Consider the following 24,647-nt stretch of genomic DNA (forward strand, 5'->3'; position numbering starts at 1 on the left):
GGGCCCCCCTTGGGCCCCCCTTGCCCAATAAGTCTGATTATACAGACAAGCAATTGGTTTTAATCCACAAAACCCAAATGTAGAACCCAGCACCCTGGGACCTGAACAGAGTGGTTTTCTTTGGGCCCCCCCGAGTCCAAAGTAAAGGGAGAGGGGAAAAAAACCTGCTGGTGGGAGAGCTGTTGCAGTCTGGTCAAAAGTGGTGGTTGCAGTCCAGTTGAGGGGGGTGGTCTCAGGCTGGTTGAGAGCGGTGAGCTGCAGTCCTCCTCTGGATCCCACGACTGGTAAAAAGGTTCTGAAACTCCAGGTTTATATATTCTCCAGTTCAGGCAGGAATGCCCAGTCCTCCCCTCACAGCGGGCAATTCCATAAAAGGATGATCAGTCCTCCCCTCAGAGCGGGCAATTCCATAAAAGGATATGAGGATGCTCAGTCCATAAAAGGCTATGAGGGTGCTCAGGACATCCCCCCCACCTGGCAGGCCTCTCCTGACAACAGTTCCTGGGAAAATGGCATCGAAGGCCAGAGAATCCACAGTTTTGGGCTACACCCATCCAGTGAGGAATCGGTCCCAGCTGTTCTAACTAGGACACTGTGTCCGTCATCGCTGCCATCATCATCATCATCGGCCTCCTGGGAGTCGGTGTCTGGAAGCTCCGATCCGGTAACTCCCGGCATGGGGGTCGGGAAGGGGCACGGATCCGCCCGGCAGCATTCCGGGGATCCTGTGCCACGGGTGCTGATCCCGCTTTCTTTCCATAGGGAAGAGGGAGGAGAATGGATACGACCCCGCGCCCACCAGTGAGTCCCAGCAGCGTGTGTGGATCCAGATCCTCTGGGCAGGGATCCCAGGATGGAGGCCGGGATTCCAGAGGGGAATGGGGGCCTAATGGCTGGAGCGGGATTGGAAGGGGATTCCAGCTCAGGGTAGGATTCCAGAGTGGGCTCAGGTGGAATTGTGGACTGGGATCAGGGCTGGATTCTGGAGTGGGATTGGGGTGGGATGGACGGAGTGGGATTGGGGTGGGATGGACCGAGCAGGATCAGGTGGGATTCCAGAGCAGTTCCTACTCTCCCTGGGGTCCACAGTCGGCTCCATCCCCTGGGATGGGAACAGGGACAGGGTGACTCCTTTCCCCACTCTCATCCCAGCAGGAATCACAGCCTGAGCGATCCTGGAGCTGGATCTGCCCCTTCCCTCTCCCTGTGGAAAGGCAGGAGCTGCTGACAGAGCTCATCCCGCTGCTCCCACCCAGCCTGGCCCCCTTGCGGCTCTTCCTGATGGATCAACTTCCTGCTTTTTCCCATGTGAAACCCAGGACCACAATTATTCCAGAGGCTTTAATTTGGGTGTGAAAATCTCCTGCTTTGGGCAATAAATCCTGGCTCCCTCCTCTGGCATCCGGCAGTTCCTCTGTGGGAACCAGGAATGGGAATGGGGACAGGGGGGATTGGGATGGGGACATTGGGGACAGGGATGGGGACACTGGGAGCACGTTGGGGACAGCAGGAATGGGAATGGGAACTCCAGGAATGGGAATGGGGACATTGGGAGCAGGTTGGAGTCACCAGGAATGGGAATTGGGACACTGGGAATGGGGACATGGGAGACCAGGATAGGGATAGTGGGGACAGGAACGGGGACACTGGGAGCAGGTTGGCACAGCAGGAAGTGGGAATGGGGAGAGGGATGGGAACCCCAGGAATTGGAATGGGGACAGGGATGGGAACCCCAGGAATTGGAATGGGGAGAGGGATGGGAACCCCAGGAATGGGAATGGGGACAGGGATGGGAACCCCAGGAATGGGAATGGGGACAGGGATGGGAACGTGTCTCTCCAGGAGTTGGTTCAATACAAAGGTCGGTCCCTGGCTCGGGGCCACGGGAAGCCCCTTCTTTGGGAATGTCTGGGAAGCAGGTGTCAGAGGTTTGAAAAGAGGTGTTGGAATTGTTTCCCAGTGTCCCCCCCATTGCCATCTGTGTCTCCCGGGATGGGGTGGGTTGGAGCGGAGCCGCAGGCGCTGGGCAGGGGCAGTGGGGGGAGGGCGGCTCTCGGGGACACCGCGGTGGCCGCGGGGAGGGCGGGGGGTCCTTTGTTCGGGGGCTTTTGGGGTTTGTCCGGGACCGGACAGAGCGGGAGCTGGTTTTGGCCACCTTGTTCTCTTTTCCTGAGAGGAAGTTTTTTCCCACCGGGACACCTCGTGGAGAGCGACCGAGAGAGAGAGAGAGAGAGAGAGAGAGAGAGAGAGAGCCCGACCCATCTGGGAGCGAGGTGTTCTGCTTTGGGGACTGCCCCTGGGAAAAGGGACTCCTTCACTGCTGGCTGCGAGCACACGGGGCTGCGAGAGCTTTGAACTGCCGGGACAGTTTCTCCCCCCCACCTGGGGATTTGGGACTTTGTTTGGTTTCTTCTCAAAGTTTTTGGTTGCACCATTTGTTGTTTATTCAGATTTTGTTAATAAAAAGCTGTTTCTTTTCCTTTTCCACACTTCCACCTGAAGTCTCTTAATTTCTAAGTTGTAATCTTGTTAAACTAAGACCCAGTGCCCTCAGGGGGAGGAGGAGGAAAGGAGACCAAGAGGTACCGTGGCCACTCAAACTGCAGAGGAACAACCCTTGCCAGTAGCAGCTGCCCCTCTACAGAAGAAATCCAAGACCAAATCAGCTCAGTTAGTGAGGGATGAAGGGGAAGCAGAGCCCTCAGAACAGGAGCAAGAGGCAGGGCCAGAGATAATCACCCGATCCCCATCCCCGGCTGAGCTGTGAGAGATGTGAAAAGATTTCAGGCTCCAGCTGGGAGAGCCCCTGCTGACCTGGCTGCTCCAGCGCTGGGATATCATGGGCCACCATATGGAACTAGGTGGGAGTGCAGCCAAGCAACTGGAATCCCTGTCCTGGGATCTTGGGATTGACCAGGGGATTGGGAAGAGGACAGAGAGGGGATGAGAGCCGGGTACAGGCTTGAGAATTACCAGGAGGGCTTTTGAAAGGAGCGCAGGGGAAAGGGATGTCTAAGAACAAGTCCCTCAGGAGAGGGAAACGGAGAGGCTGAGTTTTGACTCCAGCACAAAGGTGTGCAGGGCAGAGCAGAGAATATGTCCACATAAGATTCTTGTGCCCACATAAGATTCTTTGCAGTTCTGACAGGCACTTCTTGTCACAGTCTGTCCCCTCCATTCCAGAATAAGTCCTTGTAACCAAAGAACCAACACCCCACACTATAGTGCAGATCAACCCATGTGCTTTGGGCCCTTTTGTTGTCCTATCCATTCTGGCCTATCCTCTCCATTCTGGAATGGCCTCTGGAAACCAAAGAACCAAGCCCCCACCATGTGACAGTTCAACCCCATCCATGTGCCAAGGGCTCCTTTGTGGTGTCACAGCCTGTCCTCTCCATTCCAGAATGGGCCCTGGCAACCAAAGAACCAACGCCCTACAACCCCAGAGTGAAGCCCCACCTTTGTGCCATGGGCCCTCTTGTGATGTCACAGCCTATCCCCTCCATTCCAGAATGGCTGCTGGAAACCAAAACACCAATGTCTCACAGCCCCCAGTGCAGCCCAACCCCTGTGCCATGGGCCCCTTTGTGATGTCACAGCCTGTCCTCTCCATTCTGGAATAGCCCCTGGCAACCAAAGAACCAACACCTCACACCCCCACAGTGCAGCCCCACCTGTCTGCCACGGGACTCTTTGGGATGTCATGGCCTTTCCCCCAGGAAAGAAAGCCTGGAACCTTTGGGTTTCAGATGCAGTTGGGGGGCCACCCTGGGCACTCCATGGGCAGCAAGAGCTTTCTGTGCTGGCCCTTTTTGTCTGGCAGGAATCTTCAGCTGTGTTCAGTTTGGGCAGTCAGACTGGCAATTTCAGCACAGGGCTCCTGCAAGTGAACGACAGCCCTTCCCTCCAGGAAAGAACCCCCTTACCCTCGGTCTCTTCTCCTGTTCCCTAAAACACAACCTGCAGGGGAGCTTTCTGGGATCTCTTCTCTTGGGAATTGGGAAGACAGACCCACTCCCATGTTTAACACCTCAGGCAAAACCACCCTTTGAACACCTTTCCCAACCCTCCCCAACCTTTCCCAAAGCCCAGATTTTACAGGTGTCCTGTAATTCTGGCCCAATCTCACCCAAGCCCACAAACCAGAACAGAAACCTCTCAGCCTCACGCTGCGTCCTTCCCATTGCTGTGCCTTATGTGCAGGCAAAAGGCCTTAAAATCAAGCACCCAAAATTCATGGCCTGTTCTTTTTCCCAGAAAAGAAGGCATGGTGAACTCTCCAGACCAGGGAACTGGAAGATCTCCCCAAAACTCCTTTGGTACACGCTGCAGGGCCAACGATTCCTCTGCTCTGCCCTGTCGGCGCTGCTTTGTCTCTTCTGGGTCCCCAGAAACTGTCAGTGAAAGCTGGGGAATAAAATCTCTGAGCAGTTGGTTGGGTTCCAGAGGTGACCCTACTTCATTCAGCGCTGAAGGGACACAGCAATTGCTCTCTAACACCTGTACATCAGTTCTCAAAACCTTTAACTCTTTTTACATTTTAGCAGACAAAAGAATTCCTGTCCCTTGGCTTACAAGTTCTCTGTTTAAGCAAAGACTGGTCATGGCACTGAGTGCCGTGGTCTGCTTGACGTGCTGGGGATGGGGCGTAGGCTGGACGCCGGTTGATCTCACAAGTGTCTGCCAAGCTCATGGACTCTGGGCTTCTGTGCCAGCCCAGCCTTTGGGGACGGCATGCTGGTGGCTCCGAGGCTCCGTCCTTGCCTTGCCTTGCCCATCTCCTGGCTGCCAGGCAAGGGCCTTGTGACATCACAGCCTCTGTGGAACAGCGCGGGGGCTGAAAACTGTCAGTGCTGCGTCCCCGTGCCCAGAGCCTGGGCAGAAGTCGGCTGGCAGGGACGGGCAGAGACTGTGCAGAGGGGTCAGCTCGTCCCGCAGCAGCACGATGCCCAGCCAGGGCATCTCCTGGCTCCTCAGGCTCTCGCTGCTCCTGCTCTTGCCTGGCCCACTCGAGCCTTGCAGCCGTGCCACAGGTGCCATTGCTGAGAACCAGGGTTTTCCTTGGATGGCCCCTTGCCAGCAAAGGCAGGAGAGGCTGGAGAGAGGGGAAGGAGGGGGGTCAGGCCGCTGGGATGGTGCCGGCGGGCCGTGAGCCCGAAGCCAGCAAGGCCTTGGGCCCACACGGTGTCAGGGGAGGACTGAGAGCCCCCAGGGAGGAGGAAAGCTGGGCAGGCCCCAAGGCTGCTGGGCCTCTTCCTTGCCAGCCCTTTGGCCAAGGCCCCGAGGCAGAGATGGGGCTCAGCCCCTGCCCAGCAATGGGGCACAGGCTGAGCCCCAGGGACACCAGAGCCAGGCGGCCTGAGCTCTTCTTCCTGCAGCGTCTGCCTGGGGCAGCCCAGCCAGGTCTGAGTCTCTGCAGGAGAGGCCAAGCCCAGCCAGAGAGGGCTCAGCCCTCTGAGGCTGCACTCACTGCAAAGGGAACAAAACATTGGCCCAGAGGACATCCTGCCCCCAAATGGAGAACTGGAAAGGTCAAGAATAAAAAAGTCACCCCCCTCCATTCTTCAAGAAATGTTCAGACCTCTTTCCTAAAAGCATCCAGGACTCGGGTCACCCAATTTTCTCTCTGAGAAGGGTTTTCCATGGTTCCCCTCAATTCCCAGGTTCAAGGGGGTCCCAGTACACTTTGGGATGCGTTGGATGCTGTGTTGGGGTGCAGATGTCACCCCAAAGGTCCCCCAGAACAGGGTGACACAAGGGGGGGGCACAGAGGGGTCCCCATTCCTGATCCATCCTGGAGCAACCACACTGGGGGCAACTGGGATCAGAGTGAGAGCAGCTGGGCCCCTGCTGGGCTCATACTGGGACCATACTGGGAGTGACTTCAATACTCCTGGGACTATGTGAGAGGGACTGCAACCATACTGGGGATGACTGGGATCAAACTGGATTCATACTGCAAGTGTCTGCAAGTTCCTGGGGCCATACTGGGACACATACTGGACACATACTGAGATCATCCTGGGAGCAACTGGGACCATGCAGGGGCAAATGACCTGCTCCAGGCAGTGACTGAAAGTGCCTGGGGCCAGACTGGACTCAGACTGGGAGTCCCTGAGAGGGAAAGGAACCATTGTGGGGGGGGACTGTGAGCAACTGGGACCACCTTGGGGGCAACTGGGATCCTATTGGGAGTGACTGGGAGTGACCGGGATGATAGTGGGAGTGACCAGGGCAGTGCAGGAGGAGGGGCAGGAGGTGCTCCAGGCCTGGAGCTGAGATTCCCCTGCAGCCCAAGGAGGAGCCCATGGCGGAGCAGGGGATGCCCACAAAGAAGGATGTGAGCCCGTGGGAAGCCCGTGCTGGAGCAGAGTCCCTGCAGCTGCTGCGGCCCCAGAGAGCTCCAAGGGTCTCATCAGCACTGCTGGTTGTGGGGCCACACAGAGGGGCTTTAGGCAGTGTATCCCAGTCACCCCCAGCATGCTCCCACTCAGTCCCAGCATGATCCCTGTTAGCCCCAGCCTCTCCCAGTTTCCCCCAGTGAGTCCCACTCATTCTCAGTTTCCCAGTTTCCCAATACTTCCAGCATGAACCGTGTTACTCACAGACACTTCCAATCATCCCCAGTATGGTCCCAGTTCCCCTCCACATGATCCCAGTTGCTCCCAGTGTGGTCCCAGTCCCCCCCACTATGGTTACAGACACTCCCAGTATAGCCCAGTAGAGCCCACAGCAGGCTCATAGTCATTCCCAGGCACATCCAGTTGCCCCAATGAGGTTCCAGTTTCTGCCAGTAGGATCCCAGTCTCTCTCAATATATCCAAGTATACACCATGTGGCCTCCAGCATGCTCCCATTTGCTTCCAGTAGCCTATAGTGTGGTCCCAACACGTTCCCAGTATGATCCCTGTTGCCCCAGTTCTGGTCCTGGAGGGTCCCAGTGTGCTCAGATCCTGCTCCTGGGGGGTCCTGCTGGGTCCTGGTCCTTGTGATCCCGGTGTCCCAGTCCATCCCAGTCTGTCCCAATCTGTCCCAGTCCATTCCAGTCCGTCCCAGTCCACCCCAGTCTGTCCCAGTCCATCCCAGTCCGTCCCGGTCCCTTCCCAGCAGCCGCCGCCGTTTCCCGGGTCCTGCCCCCCCCGCCCCCCCAAGATGCTGACGGGGGTCGGGGCTCCGTCTTTGCCTTCGTCTCCCTGGGCTGGGGCTCGGCCTCTGCCTGCGGGAGGAGCTGAGCGGGGTCCCCGGGGGTCGTGTGTCCCCCCCGGAGCGTGTGTGCCCCCCCGGGACCCCCATCCCGCTGTCCCCCCCTTTTCTCTCCCCACGGAGCTCCTGCCCCAGCTCCCGCTCCCCCATGGCAGGGGTTTGGGAGCCCCCCTTTGCCTTGACCCCGGGACCCCTGCGGGGGGCAGTGGGGGCTGCCCAGGGCGGGCACTGGCCCAGGGCGATCGCCCCCCGCCCCCGCGGCATCCGCTGATCGCGGCGCTTCCCCCGCTTTGGCCCCAAAGCGGCGCCTTTAAGGCCGAGTTTAAGCGCAGGGCCCGCGAGTTCAGCTCGGCCCGGCCCGGGGGTCCCGCCGCTCGGGCCCGTCCAGGGGGCCCGGGGGTGGCGGGGGGACCCGGGCCGGTGCCGGGAGGGGTCCCGAAGGGGATCCCGGGGCATTCCCGGCAATTCCCCCGGGCCCGCCCCCCGCGCTCCCTCGGCCACTTTCGCTTTCGCGTCTCCCGAACTGCGCCCAGCGGGGCCAGCGGAGCAGCGCGATGGCTCCAGCGCTGGGGCTGGGGGCGCTCCTGGCGCTCCTGGGGGTCTTGGCGGTCTCGGGGGGGCAGCCGAAGGGTAAGTGGGACCCCCGGAACGGGCAACTCCTCAGCCTTTATTCCCGGGCACCGGCACTTCCCTGAACCTCCATTTCCGGGCACCGGGACCCCCCTGCACCCTCTCCCTCCGCACCGGGACCCCCTGAATCCCGAGTGGTGGGCACGGGAACCCCCTGAGCCCCCATTCCGGGAAGGAGACCCCCCTGAACACCCATTCTCAGGCACCGGGACCCCCCTGAACTTCCATTTCCGGGCACTGGGACCCCCCTGCACCCTCTCCCTCAGCACCGGGACCCCCTGAATCCCGATTGCTGGGCACGGGAACCCCCTGAGCCCCCATTCCCGGAAGGAAACCCCCGTGAACACCCACTCCTGGGCACCGGGACCCCCCTGAACTTCCATTTTTGGGTACCGGGACCCCCCTGCAGTCTCTCCGTCAGCACCGGGACCCCCTTAAACCTCCCTATGCGGCACCGGGGCCGCCTCATTTCCATTCCTGGGCACCGAGACCCCCTTGAACACCCGTTCCCGGGCATGGGAACCTCCCTCAACCTCCATTCCCGGGCACAGGGACGCCTCTGGAGCCCCAGTCCTGAGTCCTGGGACCCCCCTGAACCCCCATTCTTCGGCTCGGGAACCCCCCTGGACCCCCATCCCTGGCACCAGGACCCCTCTGAACCCCCTTATCCTCAACAAATACCCCCCTGTGCCCCTTTTCCTGTCAATCCCGCCTCTCCCAGCTCCCTGATCCTCCCTTTTCCTTGACCCTGGGACCCCCTGCACCCCCTTTCCTGCCTTTTCCAGACCCCACTTTCCTCAACACCGGGGACCACTGGACCCCCCTTTTCCTGGGCACAGGGACCCCCTGAATCTCCATCCCACCTCTCCCAGTGCCCTCCCCCCCCTTCCCCTGACCCTGGGACCCTGTTACAGACCGGGCAGGTGCTGCAACCTGCTTCTTTTAGATGATTCCTTCCAGGGCGAGATTAAGGCCCAAACCTCCAAATGTTGGGTCTCACACGCACAACTGACTTTATTTGTGCCAATAAGGAACGGTAAAAGCGAGGGGGGGAGGAGAAGAGGGAGAGATGAGGAAAAGGAAAGGCTGCCAAAGGAAAGTGCAGAAAGGTTGCCAGCCCAGGGAGAGAAGCGGGTGCAGTCAGGCTCGGGCAGGCAGGGAAGCAGCGCTGGAGGGAAGCGGGTGGGGAGCAGAGCGGATCCGAGCCGAGCAGCAGAGCAGGGAGGTGGGACACGAGCGGGACGGAGCGAGGAGCGGGGCCAGCAGCCAGCACGGGCCCCTGGCCAACACCGGCTGGGCTGGACAGGACCGAAACGCTGGCACTGCCTTAAATCCCCCCGGTGGGCGCTCCCTGGCCAGCTCGGCTCCGGGCAGAGCCTTGACTTTGAGACCCCCTGGAGCCCACGCAAGCCGTGGCCGCGGAGGGTTGCAGAGGGTCTCAGGAGGACTCAGGGCGGTCCCAGCAGGGCTCCCAAAGGACATTCCGGTCAGTTCCCAGGAATTCCCCCGTCCCCTCCCCTCCCCCGCGCTGCCTCGGGCACTGTCGCGTCTCCCAACCTGCGGCGCCGGGATCTGCCCGGTGACCGGTGACGTCAGGGCCCAGTCGGGTTGCCATTGGTGGAGAAGAAGTAGCGGCGCCGGACGCTGCTGTGTGGGCGGGGCCAGCGGAGCAGCGCGATGGCTCCAGCGCTGGGGCTGGGGGCGCTCCTGGCGCTCCTGGGGGTCTCGGGGGGGCAGCCCGAGGGTAAGTGGGACCCCCGGAACGGGCAACTCCTCAGCCTTTATTGCCGGGCACCGGCACTTCCCTGAACCTCCATTTCCGGGCACCGGGACCCCCCTTGCAAACTTTCTCTCCGCACCGGGACCCCCTTAAACCTCCTTACCCGGCACCGGGACCCCCCAATTTCCATTCCTGGGCACCGAGACCCCCCCGAACCCCAATTCCCGAGCACTGGAATCCCTCCCACCTCCATTCCTGGGAACTTGGACCCCCCTGCACCCCCTCCCGCAGCACTGAGACCCCCCTAAAGCCCCTTATTCGGCAGCGGGACCCCCTAGTTTCCATTCCTGGGCACCGAGATTCTCCTGAGCCCCCATTCCTGAGCACGGGAATCTCCCCCCCCCCCCTCCATTCCCGGGCACGTGGACCCGCCTGCACCCCCTCCCACAGCACTGCGACCCCCCTGAACCCCCTTATCTGGCACCAGGACCCCTTTAACCCTTCTTCCTGGGCAAGGGAACCCCCCTGAACCCCCATTTCTGAGTATGGGAACCCCCTTGAACCCCCATTTCTGAGTATGGGAACCCCCTTGAACCCCCATTCTTGGGCACAGGAACCCCCCTGGACCCCCATCCGCAGCACCGAGACCCCTCTGAACCCCCTTATCCTCAACAAATACCCTCCTCTGCTCCTTTTCCTGCCATTCCCATCTCTCCCAGCCCCCTCATCCTCCCTTTTCCTTGACCCTGAGACCCCCTGGACCCCCATTCCTGCCTTTCCCAGCCCCCACTTTCCTCAACACCGGGGACCACTGGATCCCCCTTTCCTGGGCACAGGGACCCCCTGGATCCCCTATCCCGCCTCTCCCAGTCCCAACCCCCCCTTTCCTTGAACCTTGGACCCTTCCCAGCTCTCCCAGTTTCACTTCCTTGACCTTTGGATCTCCCAAACCCTCCAGTCTCTGTGACCCCCCCAGTTCTCCACTCCCTGTGCTTCCTGCAGGGGGGTCCCAGGCACCGGGAATGCCCTCGACCGCAATTCCTGGGCACTGGGACCCCCCTGAACTTCCATTCCTGGCACTGGGACCCCCCTGCACCCCCTCCCCCAGCACCTGGACTTCCCTAAATGCTCTTATCCAGCACTGGGACCCCCTGAACCCCATTCCTGGGAAGGGAACCGCCCTGAACCCCCATTTCTGGGAACTGGGATCCCCCTGAACCTCCATATCCAGGCACGGGAATCCCCCTCCAGCCCCTGATCCAGCACTGGAACCCCCAGGACCCCCATTCCTGGGCACTGGGACACCCCTGAACTCCATCCCTGGTTTCAGGACCCAATTGAACCCCCTTATCCTGCACCAACACCCCCCTGCACCCCCTTTCCCGGCCATCCCATCTCTCCCAGACCCTCATTTTCCTTGACTCTGGGATCCCCTGGACCCCCATTCCTGCCTTTCCCAGACCCTAGACCCCATTTTCCTCATTACTGGGGCCCCCCGGGCCCCCCTTTCCTGGGCACAGGGACCCCTGGATGCCCCATCCCACTTTTCCCAGTCCCTACACCCTCCTTTCCTTGGCCCTGGGATCCCCAAACCCCCTTCCCGGCTCTCCCAGCTCCCCCAGTTCCCCCTTTCCTTGACCCATGGACGCCCCCAGACCCCCCAAATCTCCGTGTCCCCCCAGTTCTCCACTCCCTGCGTTATGTGAACATGGCGGTGTCAGAGCCCAGCCCGGGGATCCCTCAGTACGTGGAGATTGGATACCTGGACGGGATCCCCTTCAGGCGCTACGACAGCGAGCGGGGCCGGACGGAGCCGCTGACGCCGTGGATGGCGGCCGGAGCCGAGCCGGAATTTTGGGATAGAGAGACCCAGAACAATGAGAGGAACCGGCTCATGGCTGCCACTGACCTGGAGAGAGCGGGGGGCCGGTACAACTGGAGTGGGGGTGAGTGGGGGGAGCTGGGGAATGGGGGGATGTGTGGGGCTGGGATGGGATCTGTGGGGCTGGGATGTGGATCCAAGGTGCTCCAAGGGCTGGGATGACACTCTGTGTGTTTCCATCAGACTCTGGGGCTCCACAGGGCTGGAATGGGGCTCCGTGGGGCTGGGACACAATTCCAGGGTCTCCATGGATCTGATCCCACCTCCCAGGTCTCCACACGGTGCAGTGGCTTTATGGCTGTGACCTCCTGTCCGACGGGAGTGTCCGTGGATCCAGTCGGTACGGCTACGACGGGCGGGATTTCATCTCCTTCGAGCTGGGATCCAGGAGCTTCGTGGCGGCCGATGGAGCTGCCCAGATCACCAAGAGGAAATGGGAATCTGATGGGATCGTGGCGGAGAGACGGACACATTACCTGGGGAACATCTGTCCGGAAGAACTCCGGGAATCCATTGGATACGGGCGGGAGGTGCTGGAGCGCAAAGGTGAGGGAGACAGAATTCCCATGGGAATGTGGGATTTGGGAGGGTGGAACTGAGGAACACGGGAGTTCCCATGGGAATTCTGTGGATGAATCTGAGTCATCCAACTCCCATGGGAATTCCATGCATGGATCCCTCTGTTGTCCCATTCCAGTGGGAATTCTGTGGATGGATCTCACTCCAATTCCATTCCCATGGGAATTCCGTGGATGGATCTCACCGTTATCCCATTCCAGAGCCCCCCGATGTCCATGTGTCCGGGAAAGAGGAACACGGGATCCTGACGTTGTCCTGCCACGCGTACGGATTCTACCCCGGGATGATCGGGATCAACTGGCTGAAGGGGGATGAACTGCGGGATCAGGAGACGGAGTGGGGCGGGATCGTTCCCAACAGCGACGGCACCTTCCACAGCTGGGCCAGGATCGAGGCGCTGCCGGGGGAGCGGGAGCAGTACCGGTGCCGGGTGGAGCACGCCGGAATGCCGGAGCCCGGGATCTTCGCCTGGGGTGAGGCTGGGAACGGGCAATGTGGGAACTGGGCATTTGGGAAGGGGGAATTTGGGAGTGTGGAGCAGCGGGATGGGGGTAACCCTCCCCCTCCTCTCCCTCCTGCCCTTCCCAGAGCCGGAATCCGTCTGGAATTCCACCCCAGTGCTGGTCACTGTGTCCGTCATCGTTGCCGTCATCATCATCATCATTGGCCTTGGTGTCTGGAAGCTCCGATCCGGTAACTCCCGGGATGGGGGTCGGGAAGGGGCACGGATCCGCCCGGCAGCATTCCGGGGATCCTGTGCCACGGGTGCTGATCCCGCTTTCTTTCCATAGGGAAGAGGGAGGGGAATGGATACAACCCCGCGCCCACCAGTGAGTCCCAGCAGCGTGTGTGGATCCAGATCCTCTGGGCAGGGATCCCAGGATGGAGGCCGGGATTCCAGAGGGGAATGGGGGCCTAATGGCTGGAGTGGGATTGGAAGGGGATTCCAGCTCAGGGCAGGATTCCAGAGTGGGATCGGGTGGAATTGTGGGCTGGGATCAGGGCTGGATGCTGGAGTGGGATTGGGGTGGGAAGGATGGAGTGGGATTGGGGTGGGATGGACGGAGCAGGATCAGGTGGGATTCCGGAGCAGTTCCTACTCTCCCTGGGCTCCACAGCTGGCTCCATCCTCTGGGATGGGAACAGGGACATGGTGACTCCTTTCCCCGCTCTCATCCCAGCAGGAATCACAGCCTGAGCAATCCTGGAGCTGGATCCGCCCCTTCCCTCTCCCTGTAGAAAGGCTGGAGCTGCTGGCAGAGCTCATCCCGCTGCTCCCACCCACCCCGGCCCCCCTGCGGCTCTTCCCGATGGATCAACTTCCTGCTTTTTCCCATGTGAAACCCAGGACCACAATTATTCCTGAGGCTTTAATTTGGGTGTGAAAATCTCCTGCTTTGGGCAATAAATCCTGGCTCCCTCCTCCGGCATCCGGCAGTTCCTCTGTGGGAACCAGGAATAGGAATGGGGACAGGGGGGAGTGTGATGGGGACATTGGGGACAGGGATGGGGACACTGGGAGCAGGTTGGGGACAGCAGGAATGGGCATGGGAACTCCAGGAATGGGAGTGGGGACATTGGGAGCAGGTTGGAACCACCAGGAATGGGAATTGGGACATCGGGAATGGGAATGGGGACATGGGAGACCAGGATAGGGAGTCGGAGGGAGGAAGCGGCGGGTAACGGGGAGATTGTGTAGGACGAAGAGGTTTTGCCCATCATGACGTTTTAATGGGGAGAGGGATGGGAACCCCAGGAATGGGAATGGGGACAGGGATGGGAACGTGTCTCTCCAGGAGTTGGTTCAATACAAAGGTCGGTCCCTGGCTCCAGGCCACGGGAAGCCCCTTCTTTGGGAATGTCTGGGAAGCAGGTGTCAGAGGTTTGAAAAGAGGTGTTGGAATTGTTTCCCAGTGTCCCCCCCATTGCCATCTGTGTCTCCCGGGATGGGGTGGGTTGGAGCGGAGCCGCAGGCGCTGGGCAGGGGCAGTGGGGGGAGGGCGGCTCTCGGGGACACCGCGGTGGCCGCGGGGAGGGCGGGGGGTCCTTTGTTCGGGGGCTTTTGGGGTTTGTCCGGGACCGGACAGAGCGGGAGCTGGTTTTGGCCACCTTGTTCTCTTTTCCTGAGAGGAAGTTTTTTCCCCCCGGGACACCTCGTGGAGAGCGACCGAGAGAGAGAGAGAGAGAGAGAGAGAGAGAGAGAGCCCGACCCATCTGGGAGCGAGGTGTTCTGCTTTGGGGACTGCCCCTGGGAACAGGGACTCCTTCACTGCTGGCTGCGAGCACACGGGGCTGCGAGAGCTTTGAACTGCCGGGACAGTTTCTCCCCCCCACCTGGGGATTTGGGACTTTGGTTTCTTCTGAAAGTTTTTGGTTGCACCATTTGTTGTTTATTTAGATTTTGTTAATAAAAAGCTGTTTCTTTTCCTTTTCCACACTTCCACCTGAAGTCTCTTAGTTTAACAAGGTTACAACTTAGAAATTAAGATCCTGTGCCCTCAGGGGGAGGAGGAGGAAAGGAGACCAAGGGGTACCGTGGCCACTCAAACTGCAGAGGAACAACCTGTGCCAGTAGCAGTTGCCCTCTACAGAAGAAATCCAAGACCAAATGAGCTCAGTTAGTGAGGGATGAAGGGGAAGCAGAGCCCTCAGAACAGGAGCAAGAGGCAGGGCCAGAGATAATCACCCGATCCCCATCCCCTGATGAGCTGTGAGAGATATGAAAAGATTTCAGGCTCCAGCTGGGAGAGCCCCTGCTGACCTGGCTGCTCCAGTGCTGGGATATCATGGCCCAGCATATGGAACTAGGTGGGAGTGCAGCCAAGCAACTGGGATCCCGGTCCTGGGATCTTGGGATTGACCAGGGGATTGGGAAGAGGACAGAGAGGGGATGAGAGCTGGGTACAGGCTTGGGAATTGCCAGGAGGGCTTTTGAAAGGAGCGTAGGGGAAAGGGATGTCTAAGAACAAGTCCCTCAGGAGAGGGAAGCAGAGAGGCTGAGTTTTGACCCCAGCACAAAGATGTGCAGGGCAGAGCAGAGAATATGCCCACATAAGATTCTTGTGCGTCCGTCTTTGCAGTTCTGACAGGCACTTCTTGTCACAGCCTGTCCTCTCCATTCCAGAATAGGCCCTGGCAACCAAAGAACCAACGCCCTCCAACCCCAAAGCGAAGCCCCACCTTTGTGCCATGGGCCCTCTTGTGATGTCACGGCCTATCCCCTCCATTCCAGAATGGCTGCTGGAAACCAAAACACCAATGTCTCACAGCCCCTAGTGCAGCCCCACCCCTGTGCCATGGGCCCCTTTGGGATGTCACAGCCTGTCCTCTCCATTCTGGAATAGCCCCTGGAAACCAAAGAACCAACACCTCACACCCCCACAGTGCAGCCCCACCTGTCTGCCACGGGACTCTTTGGGATGTCACGGCCTTTCCCCCAGGAAAGAAAGCCTGGAACCTTTGGGTTTCAGATGCAGTTGGGGGGCCACCCTGGGCACTCCATGGGCAGCAAGAGCTTTCTGTGCTGGCCCTTTTTGTCTGGCAGGAATCTTCAGCTGTGTTCAGTTTGGGCAGTCAGACTGGCAATTTCAGCTCAGGGCTCCTGCAAGTGAACAACAGCCCTTCCCTCCAGGAAAGAAACCCCTTACCCTCGGTCTCTTCTCCTGTTCCCTAAAACACAACCTGCAGGGGAGCTTTCTGGGATCTCTTCTCTTGGGAATTGGGAAGATAGACCCGCTCCCATGTTTAACACCTCAGGCAAAACCACCCTTTGAACACCTTTCCCAACCCTCCCCAACCTTTCCCAAAGCCCAGATTTTACAGGTGTCCTGTAATTCTGGCCCAATCTCACCCAAGCCCACAAACCAGGACAGAAACCTCTCAGCCTCACGCTGCGTCCTTCCCATTGCTGTGCCTTATGTGCAGGCAAAAGGCCTTAAAATCAAGGACCCAAAATTCATGGCCTGTTCTTTTTCCCAGAAAAGAAGGCGTGGTGAACTCTCCAGACCAGGGAATTGGAAGATCACCCCAAAACTCCTTTGGTACACGCTGCAGGGCCAACGATTCCTCTGCTCTGCCCTGTCGGCGCTGCTTTGTCTCATCTGGGTCCCCAGAAACTGTCAGTGAAAGCCGGGGAATAAAATCTCTGAGCAGTTGGTTGGGTTCCAGAGGTGACCCTACTTCATTCACCACTGAAGGGACACAGGAATTGCTCTCTAACACCTGTACATCAGTTCTCAAAACTTTTAACTATTTCTACATTTTAGCAGACAAAGGAATTCCTGTCCATTGGCTTACCAGTTCTCTGCAGGAATTCTTATTCTCTCTTCTATTGGCTCTTGATTTCTCACTTTGCATGATACTTAGTCCACAGTTTTTGTCCTTTTCTTGTCTTTTCCCTGGATAGACAGAGCCTCAGTAACTGTCTGTGTTAGTTTTGTCTTCGTCTCTGGTTTCTCGAAGGGTCTTTGTGGTTTAGAAATTCTGCCTTCTTGGTGTCCAGGTCTCAAAAAGAGATTTCTCTGCCAGGTCTCTGACCACTGAAATATGGCAGGCCTTAAACTTTTACTTTGTTTTTCTAACAAATGGCCATGGCCCCGAACTTGTCCATCATCCATTGTCTATTTCCCCCATTCAATCTCCTGCCAGCAGTTTCTCCCCACTGCTGGGTGGGCTCCTTTGTCAAGCACTAGAACTTGTTGGGTAACAGGCCCAGTCCTGTTGCACATTTTTCGTGGGGATGTGCAGGAGGGCATTGAGTCTTCCATGAGCAAATTGGCAGAGGACCCCAAGTTGACTTGCAGTGTGGATGTGCTGGAGGGTAGGAAGGCTGTGCAGAGGGATCTGGACAGGCTGGACCTCTGGGCCGAGCCCGTGGGCATGAGGTTCAAGAGTGCCTTTGGTGCCTTTGGGGCCTCTGGCCACAAGAACCCCCTGCAGCTCCAGGCCGGGGGCAGAGGAGCTGCAAAGGGTCCCCGTGGGAGAGGCCCTGGGGGTGCTGGTGGACAGAGGCTGAACCTGAGCCAGCGGGTGCCCGGGTGGGCAAGAAGGCCAAGGGCAGGCTGGCCTGGATCAGAAAGAGTGTGGCAGCAGGAGCAGGGCAGTGATGCTTCTGCTGGACTGGGCACTGGTGAGGCCACCCCTGGAGTGCTGTGTCCAGCTCTGGGCCCCTCAATTCAGGGAGAACCTTGAGGGGCTGCAGTGGGTGGAGAGCAGGGCAATGGAGCTGGGCAAGGGTCTGCAGTGCATGGCCTGTGAGGAGCAGCTGAGGGAGCTGGGCTTCTCCAAGCTGGAGAAGAGGAGGCTCGGGGCTGACCTTCTCCCTGTCCACAACTTCCTGACAGGAGGCTGGAGCCAGGTGGGGGTCAGCCCCTTCTCCGAGGCAACAGGCGACAGGACAAGAGGACACGAGGACCTGCCTGTCAGGGGCTGTTTGTCAGGGACAGGAGCAGGACTTTTTGGAGAGAAACAGGGATTAGGTATTGAAATGGGCTGCCCAGGGAGGTGGTGGAGTCAGCGTCCCTGGAGGTGTTTAAGCAAAGACTGGCCATGGCACTGAGTGCCGTGGTCTGCTTGACGTGCTGGGGATGGGGCGTAGGCTGGACCCCGGCTGATCTCACAAGTCTCTGCCAAGCTCATGGACTCTGGGCTTCTGTGCCAGCCCAGCCTTTGGGGACAGCGTGCTGGTGGCTCCGAGGCTCCGTCCTTGCCTTGCCTTGCCCATCTCCTGGCTGCCAGGCAAGGGCCTTGTGACATCACAGCCTCTGTGGAACAGCGCGGGGGCTGAAAACTGTCAGTGCTGCGTCCCCGTGCCCAGAGCCTGGGCAGAAGTCGGCTGGCAGGGACGGGCAGAGACTGTGCAGAGGTGTCAGCTCGTCCCGCAGCAGCACGATGCCCAGCCAGGGCATCTCCTGGCTCCTCAGGCTCTCGCTGCTCCTGCTCTTGCCTGGCCCACTCGAGCCTTGCAGCCGTGCCACAGGTGCCATTGCTGAGAACCGGGCTTTTCCTTGGATGGCCCCTTGCCAGCAAAGGCAGGAGAGGCTGGAGAGAGGGGAAGGAGGGGGGTCAGGCCGCTGGGATGGGGCCGGCGGGCCGTGAGCCCGAAGCCAGCAAGGCCTTGGGCCCACACGGTGTCAGGGGAGGACTGAGAGCCCCCAGGGAGGAGGAAAGCTGGGCAGGCCCCAAGGCTGCTGGGCCTCTTCCTTGCCAGCCCTTTGGCCAAGGCCCCGAGGCAGAGGTGGGGCTCAGCCCCTGCCCAGCAATGGGGCACAGGCTGAGCCCCAGGGACACCAGAGCCAGGCGGCCTGAGCTCTTCTTCCTGCAGCGTCTGCCTGGGGCAGCCCAGCCAGGCCTGAGTCTCTGCAGGAGAGGCCAAGCCCAGCCAGAGAGGGCTCAGCCCTCAGAGGCTGCACTCACTGCAAAGGGAACAAAACATTGGCCCAGAGGACATCCTGCCCCCAAATGGAGAACTGGAAAGGTCAAGAATAAAAAAGTCACCCCCCTCCATTCTTCAAGAAATGTTCAGACCTCTTTCCAAAAAGCATCCAGGACTCGGGTCACCCAATTTTCTCTCTGAGAAGGGTTTTCCATGGTTCCCCTCAATTCCCAGGTTCAGGGGATCCCAGTACACTTTGGGATGCGTTGGATGCCGTGTTGGGGTGCAGATGTCCCCCCAAAGCTCCCCCAGAACAGGGTGACACAAGGGGGGGGCACAGAGGGGTCCCCATTCCTGATCCATCCTGGAGCAACCACACTGGGGGCAACTGGGATCAGAGTGGCAGCAGCTGGGCCCCTGCTGGGCTCATACTGGGACCATCCTGGGAGTGACTGCAATACTCCTGGGAGTATGTGAGAGGCACTGCAACCATACTGGGATGACTGGGATCAAACTGGATTCGTACTGCAAGTGTCTGCAAGTTCCTGGGGCCATACTGGGACACATACTGGACACATGCTGAGATCATCCTGGGAGCAACTGGGACCATGCAGGGGCAAATGGCCTCCTCCAGGCAGTGACTGAAAGTGCCTGGGGCCAGACTGGACTCAGACTGGGAGTCCCTGAGAGGGAAAGGAACCATCCTGGGGGGGACTGGGAGCAACTGGGACCACCTTGGGGGCAACTGGGATCGTATTGGGAGTGACTGGAAGTGACTGGGCCAGCAGCCGCTGCTGGCGGGGCCCGGCAGGCCTTGGCTGGGGGGAGCCGGGCGGCCTCTGCGCGTCCCTCGCTGGGGAGGGGACAGGAGAGGCAGCACAGTCAGGGCAGGGCTGCCTTCAGTCAATCCTCTGCTGCTTTACAATCTCCTCCAAATTCTTTGGATTTCTTTGGGGGAACTTTGTTCAGCTCAGCTCTGTGCTGCTCAATGAGAGCACTTTCCATGACCGGGCAGGAATTCTCACCCTCCCCATTGCTCTCAGCCTGAACCCTGGACAGCTCTGAGGTCCCAAAGGGCTCCCTGTGCCCCAGGGCAGACTCAGGAGAGCTGCTCTGCCCACAAGTGACCTGCTGCTCAGCACACAGGTTCCCTGTGCTATTTGCACCTCTCTCTTGCTGGATGATCCACTTCAAAGATGCCTGGAAAAAAAAGTGGGGTTTTGTGAAGACTCCACTTGCAAAATCAATTCCTCCCAACTCTTCCCTCTTTCCCTGTGCAGTTGAGCAGAGGGCGATGCAGAGGAGTGCTCAGGCTCTGCTGCCTGGAGCTGTCCCTGCCAGCAGCTGCTTCCCTGTGCCCAGGGCTGGGCCCTGGCAGTGCATCCAGAGCCCATCCCAGCCCTGGGTGCTCAGCTCTGCCCTGCAGAGCCCTCCCAGCACAGGGCACTCTGGTGCCCAGGGGCACCTCTGGCTGGGCAGGCTCTGATGGCAACGTCAGAGCAACCCTGAGGAGGCTGGAAAAGCACCACTGCTGCTGCCTGTGAGGCCCAGGGGGCTGATTTCTGACACTCCCTGCACCATTGCCCTCGAAGAAGAACAGCTTTGGATTTTCCATGCTTCCTCCTGAATGGAGACATGAATTGATCTTTCCCATTGCCCGTCCCTGGGAACCCGAAGCAGAACACTGGAAGTACAGGATCCTTCCCTTTCAGGATGCCCCTGCCTTGCTGCATTTCCTGAAAATTCCTCTTAGAAACCCCCAGCAGTCATTTGGAGCTGTGATCATTCCTGACATGTGCTGCACCGTCTCGACAGCAGAAGGGCCCTGCCCTGCCTTCCCCTGTCAATTGGGGTTTGCTCCTTGCCCACAGCCCTTCTCCCCCAGCCCTGGAGCAGCTCCCTGGGCCAGCTGAGAGCTGCCCCTGGCAGGCAGCAGAGTCCCTGCCCAGCACAGTGCCCTGGGCTGCAGGACCCTGCTCTGCCCCACAGCCCTGGGCACCCCTGGTTGCACCCCCGGCTTCACAGCTCTGCCAAAGTGCCCCCCAACAGCCCCCTCCTCACCCATCCCATCGGCTGGGGCTGGGCCAGCTTTAGGAGATGCCTCCAGGAGCTGCCCCTGCACTGCCCTGCAGCCACAGACTGCCCGTGTGCAGCCCTGCCAAGATTCCTCCTGCAGGGAGCTCTCAGTCACCCTCCCAACCCTGAGCCCCTTGAAGCTCTGTCTGTGCCCTGCTGGTGTCCCTGAGCTGCCCTGGCAGTGCCCTCAGCCCTGCTGGGCTGTGCAGAGGAGCTGCTCCTGGGCAGAGCTGTCTCTCTGCAGCGCTGCCCGCTTGCCAGGAGCTCCCTGTGTGCCAGGAGCCCGGCCCAGCTCAGCAGCACAGACACAGCCCCAGGCACTGAATGACCCTCGGGGGTTGGGGATGAGTCCCTGAACATCAGACAAAGAGCAAGTTCAAGAAACCTCTGAAGAATTCCAAGTCAGATCCAAGGTCACAGTTTCTCCTGGCGTTAATGGGTCCCACTGAGGGCCAGCACTCAGAAATTGTCCCCTGCTTCCAGTCAGAGCCGAAAACTGGAGGCAGTGATGACAGGTGGGGACAAGCAAAGTCCTGGGGTCTGTGATGCTGAATAAATCTGGATTTGTTTTGTTCTTGCAAAGGGCCAAGGCCTGACCCCCAGCCCTGGGAAGGGAGATCCTGTGCCTGCCTCATTCCTCAGGGCTCTTGCTGGGGCTCTGGGATGTGGGGATGTGCAATGGCAAGGGCAGGAGCATGGGGCAGCACCTCTGTCTCAGTTGAGTGAGACTGAAGTGTTTTGCTGAGGGGGATGAGTTATGAGGAAAACCAAACTCCTCCCTCTAAGGAATTGTAAATCGGAAATGAAGAGACTCCAATTGAGGAAGTATGGAGAAAGGAAAAATAACAGCTCTTTATTAAAGGATATCTGTGTATTGGCACAACAACAAAAAGGGGGAAAAGTGGAAAAGGAGAAAAAGGGGCTCTTCCCACGAAACTCCCGCTGTCTGGGGCTGGCTGTGGCCGGGAATTCCCCCTTTTGGCCGATGAACACACGCCACTGCCAACACGGGAGCGCAGGAGGGAAAGGGCGACCTCCTCCCCAAAAGGTTCCTCTGGAGGGGGGTCAAACCTGTCCCATGAAGTCCGAGCAGGTCCGGGCTGGGGGCAGAACAGGGCGCAGGAAACGAAGGCAAACGGGAACCAGCAAAGAGCCAGATGAGCAGGCCGAGAACAAAAGGACCTCGGAGCCTCTCCAACACACCCCTTGCCTGAGTTAAGGCCAAAGGGAAGGGCCTTGCCCTTTGCCCAGGAGAAAGCAAAAAACTCCACCCCCCCAGAGCCTTCTGAGGGCTCCCAACCTGCAATGTGGGCTGGGCCAGTTCTTTTGTGGGTGTGAGTCACCCAAGGCAAAGCCCCCTCCCCCATTGAACATCTTTCTTTTCCAGTGGGGCAGGGGAAAGAAAAATTCCTGCTTGGTTTTTTAGAAGAAGTAAAGCTGTGACAGGGATCCCCTCCCCCCTGCCCTCACTGCCCCCCAGTAACAGGGACTGGGGAGAACTGGGAAGCTTTCCTGGGAACACTGGGAGCAGCCGGCTGGGGTCAGAATAAAAGCAGGGCTGAGGGGGACAAACGAACTCCCAAACTGAGTGTTGGGATGGACTGGGGGGTCCCGGCTGGGCCCGAGGCCACAGGGAGGGGCTGCGGCCGCTGGTGGCTCAGGAGCTCTGTGGGGAGAGAAAAGGGGGTGAGAGCGGGGTGGGGGGACAGGGGGGACACCGGGATTAACGGAGACCTGGACTGGAGCCAGCGGGACCAGAACTGGGGCAACAGGGATCATACTGGGAGCAACTGGGAGCATGCTGGGGGCAACCGGGATATACTGGGAGTGTCTGGGAGTGAGTGGAACCATAGGGGGGCAAATGGGAGTAACTGGAACCACGCTGGGGGCAACTGGGATCATCCTGGAAGCAGCTGGGCCCCTGCTGGGATCATACTGGGATCATACTGGGAATGACTGCAAAGGGTCCCCGTGGGAGAGGCCCTGGGGGTGCTGGTGGACAGAGGCTGAACCTGAGCCAGCGGGTGCCCGGGTGGGCAAGAAGGCCAAGGGCAGGCTGGCCTGGATCAGAAAGAGTGTGGCAGCAGGAGCAGGGCAGTGATGCTTCTGCTGGACTGGGCACTGGTCTTAAAGAGAGTATCAAAACAGGCAAATATTTCCCCATCTGTGGAAATATGAACAGGTTCAGATACAACATCCACATGAATACATCAAAGAACATAGTGATCAGGGAGTTTCTATATCCAAATAGAAAAATGCTTAAAATGAAATTGTGATTCTGACTTCTCTCTCTGCCCCATGTTGGGCACCAAAGATGTGCTGGTTTAAAGGTAAACCAGCAGGGGAAATGAACTCAACTCAAAAGAGAGATTATAAATCAGAATAACGGTTTAATAAAATAATACAATAAGTACGATTATAAAGACAAAAAATTGGTTTTAACCCACAAAACACAAATATATAACCCAGCAGCCTGGGGCATGAGCAGAGTGGTGTTCTTTGGTCCCCCAGAGTCCAAAGTAAAGGGAAAGGGGAAAAAAACCCTGTTGGTGAGAGTGGTGGTGCAGTCTGGTCAAGAGTGGTTGTCCTAGTTAGAACAGCTGGGACCGATTCCTCACTGGATGGGTGTAGCCCAAAACTGTGTATTCTATGGCCTTCCATGCCATTTTCCCAGGAACTGTTGTCCGGGGGGGGTGGGGGAGGGGGGGGGGATGTTCCTGTCCTCATACCCTTTTATGGAATTCCCCGCTTTGAGGGGAGGACTGAGCATCCTTTTATGGAATTCCCCGCTCTGAGGGGAGGACTGGGCATTCCTGCCTGAACTGGAGAATATATAAACCTGGAGATTCGGAACCTTTTTAGCACTCGTGGGATCCAGAGGAGGACTGCAGCTCACCGCTCTCAACCAGCCTGAGACCACCATCCTCAACTGGACTGCAACCACCACTTCTGACCAGACTGCAACAGCTCTCCCACCAGCAGGTTTTTCCCTCTCCCTTTCCTTTGGACTCGAGGGGGGGGCCCAAGGAACAGCACTTTTTTCATGGCCCAGGGTGCTGGGTTCTACATTTGGGTTTTGTGGATTAAAACCAATTGCTTGTCTGTATAATCAGACTTATTGGGCAAGGGGGGCCCAAGGGGGGCCCAAGGGGGGCCCAAGGGGGCTGGGCCAGAGGGGAAAAGGGCTGCAGGGGGCGGATCCCGGAGGAGGAAACCCGCCAAAAGCGGCGGCCCAGCCGAGGGAGGAGCCGAGCGGGAGCACAAAGAAGAGCAGCCCAAAGGTCCTGGCGGTGGCTCGGCAATGGCGGGGGGGGCGAGAGCGGTTTGGGGGCCCCCCGTGAGAGCCGGGGGGGAACCCCGGTAGCCGCGGAGTGGGGAGAGCGGAGAGGGGCGATCCCGGAGCTGGGGGACCCCCGGAATGCTGGAGGGGGGGGAGCAGAGAGGGAGCGCCGGGCCCCTTAAGCGGGGGTCCCGGAGAGGGGGAAGGCCTTGGAGTGTGGAGAGGAGGGGGGGCCTTGAGGCGGGGTGGGAGCCGAGAGCGCCAAGAGGTTTGCGAGGGTGGGGGGCGAGAGAGGAGGGCCGGCCGGCCCCGGGAGGCAGAGTGGGGAGAAGTGAGCCCTGGGACCCCCCTGGCAACACTAAACGGGACCCCAGAGAGTGGGAACCCCCCGGAGACGCAGGACCCCCAGCATCCCAGAGAAGGGGGACCCCCAATGCAGGCAGAAGTGTCATCAGGCCAGACAGTGGGGACCCCCCTAACCCCAGAGAGTAGAGAGGGGGAACTCCTGGGAGGGGTTTTTGGGCTGAATGTTGTTGTTTTGGGGGTTTTTATGGACACAAGATGCCCGGTGAGTCCTAGAGCTGGACTTGGGCAGGAGGAACCCCCAAGGCAACGCGCTCACCCCTTGTTTCCCCCCCCCATCAAGATTTCTGCTTCCCAAAGCTTGGTCGGATGGAGGAGGAGGCTGCGAGGAAGAGGAAGATGCCGCGGGCCCCCCAGGCAGGTGAGGAGGAAGTCAGTGCCCCTTTGGGTCGGTCTTTTGTGGCCGTCCTGCCGGGGCCGGAGTTGGGGGGATGTCCTTGGGTTCCCTGTGGGCCAAAGGTAAATCCCCTGCGTGTCCTTGTTGCTTCCTGCCCCAGGCCCCGAGGTGAGGCCGGAGAGCGCGGAGGACAAATCCCGGCGG

General features: G+C 59.3%; 1 protein-coding gene and 1 long non-coding RNA gene across 3 annotated transcripts; both read left to right on the top strand.

Moving 5' to 3' along the window:
• The first annotated feature begins 565 nt into the window (after positions 1 to 565).
• LOC120325095 lies at positions 566 to 1,195 on the top strand. Its single transcript, XR_005566918.1, has 3 exons — positions 566 to 664; positions 763 to 801; positions 1,156 to 1,195. It is a non-coding gene; the product is annotated as an uncharacterized LOC120325095 (long non-coding RNA).
• A 6,384-nt stretch (positions 1,196 to 7,579) lies between these two features.
• On the top strand, positions 7,580 to 12,978 carry LOC113988940 (class I histocompatibility antigen, F10 alpha chain-like). Of its 2 annotated transcripts, none has more exons than XM_039390464.1 (6): positions 7,580 to 7,833; positions 11,236 to 11,499; positions 11,706 to 11,981; positions 12,215 to 12,487; positions 12,603 to 12,707; positions 12,806 to 12,977. In XM_039390464.1, the coding sequence occupies exons 1-6, from the start codon at positions 7,758 to 7,760 to the stop codon at positions 12,931 to 12,933; spliced, it is 1,122 nt and encodes a 373-aa protein (XP_039246398.1). In that variant the 5' UTR covers positions 7,580 to 7,757; the 3' UTR covers positions 12,934 to 12,977. The 2 variants fall into 2 exon arrangements, with proteins under 2 accessions (XP_039246398.1, XP_039246399.1); XM_039390465.1 differs by lacking the exon at positions 7,580 to 7,833 and adding an exon at positions 9,498 to 9,577 and having other exon boundaries at positions 12,806 to 12,978.
• The last annotated feature ends 11,669 nt before the right edge of the window (positions 12,979 to 24,647 follow it).

Source organism: Pipra filicauda, unplaced genomic scaffold, assembly GCF_003945595.2.
Source record: "Pipra filicauda isolate LSUMZ 115617 unplaced genomic scaffold, ASM394559v2 scaffold825_size90780_pilon, whole genome shotgun sequence".
In the NCBI taxonomy this organism is placed as follows: domain Eukaryota; kingdom Metazoa; phylum Chordata; class Aves; order Passeriformes; family Pipridae; genus Pipra; species Pipra filicauda.

What these genes read in the sequence shown, in the direction of transcription:
- LOC113988940 (XM_039390464.1), top strand. Translation starts at nt 7,758, where the DNA reads ATGGCTCCAGCGCTGGGGCTGGGGGCGCTCCTGGCGCTCCTGGGGGTC. An exon ending in GGAGGTGCTGGAGCGCAAAG is followed by an intron (nt 11,982 to 12,214) that starts GTGAGGGAGACA and finishes ATCCCATTCCAG; the next exon opens with AGCCCCCCGATGTCCATGTG. An exon ending in TGTCTGGAAGCTCCGATCCG is followed by an intron (nt 12,708 to 12,805) that starts GTAACTCCCGGG and finishes TTCTTTCCATAG; the next exon opens with GGAAGAGGGAGGGGAATGGA.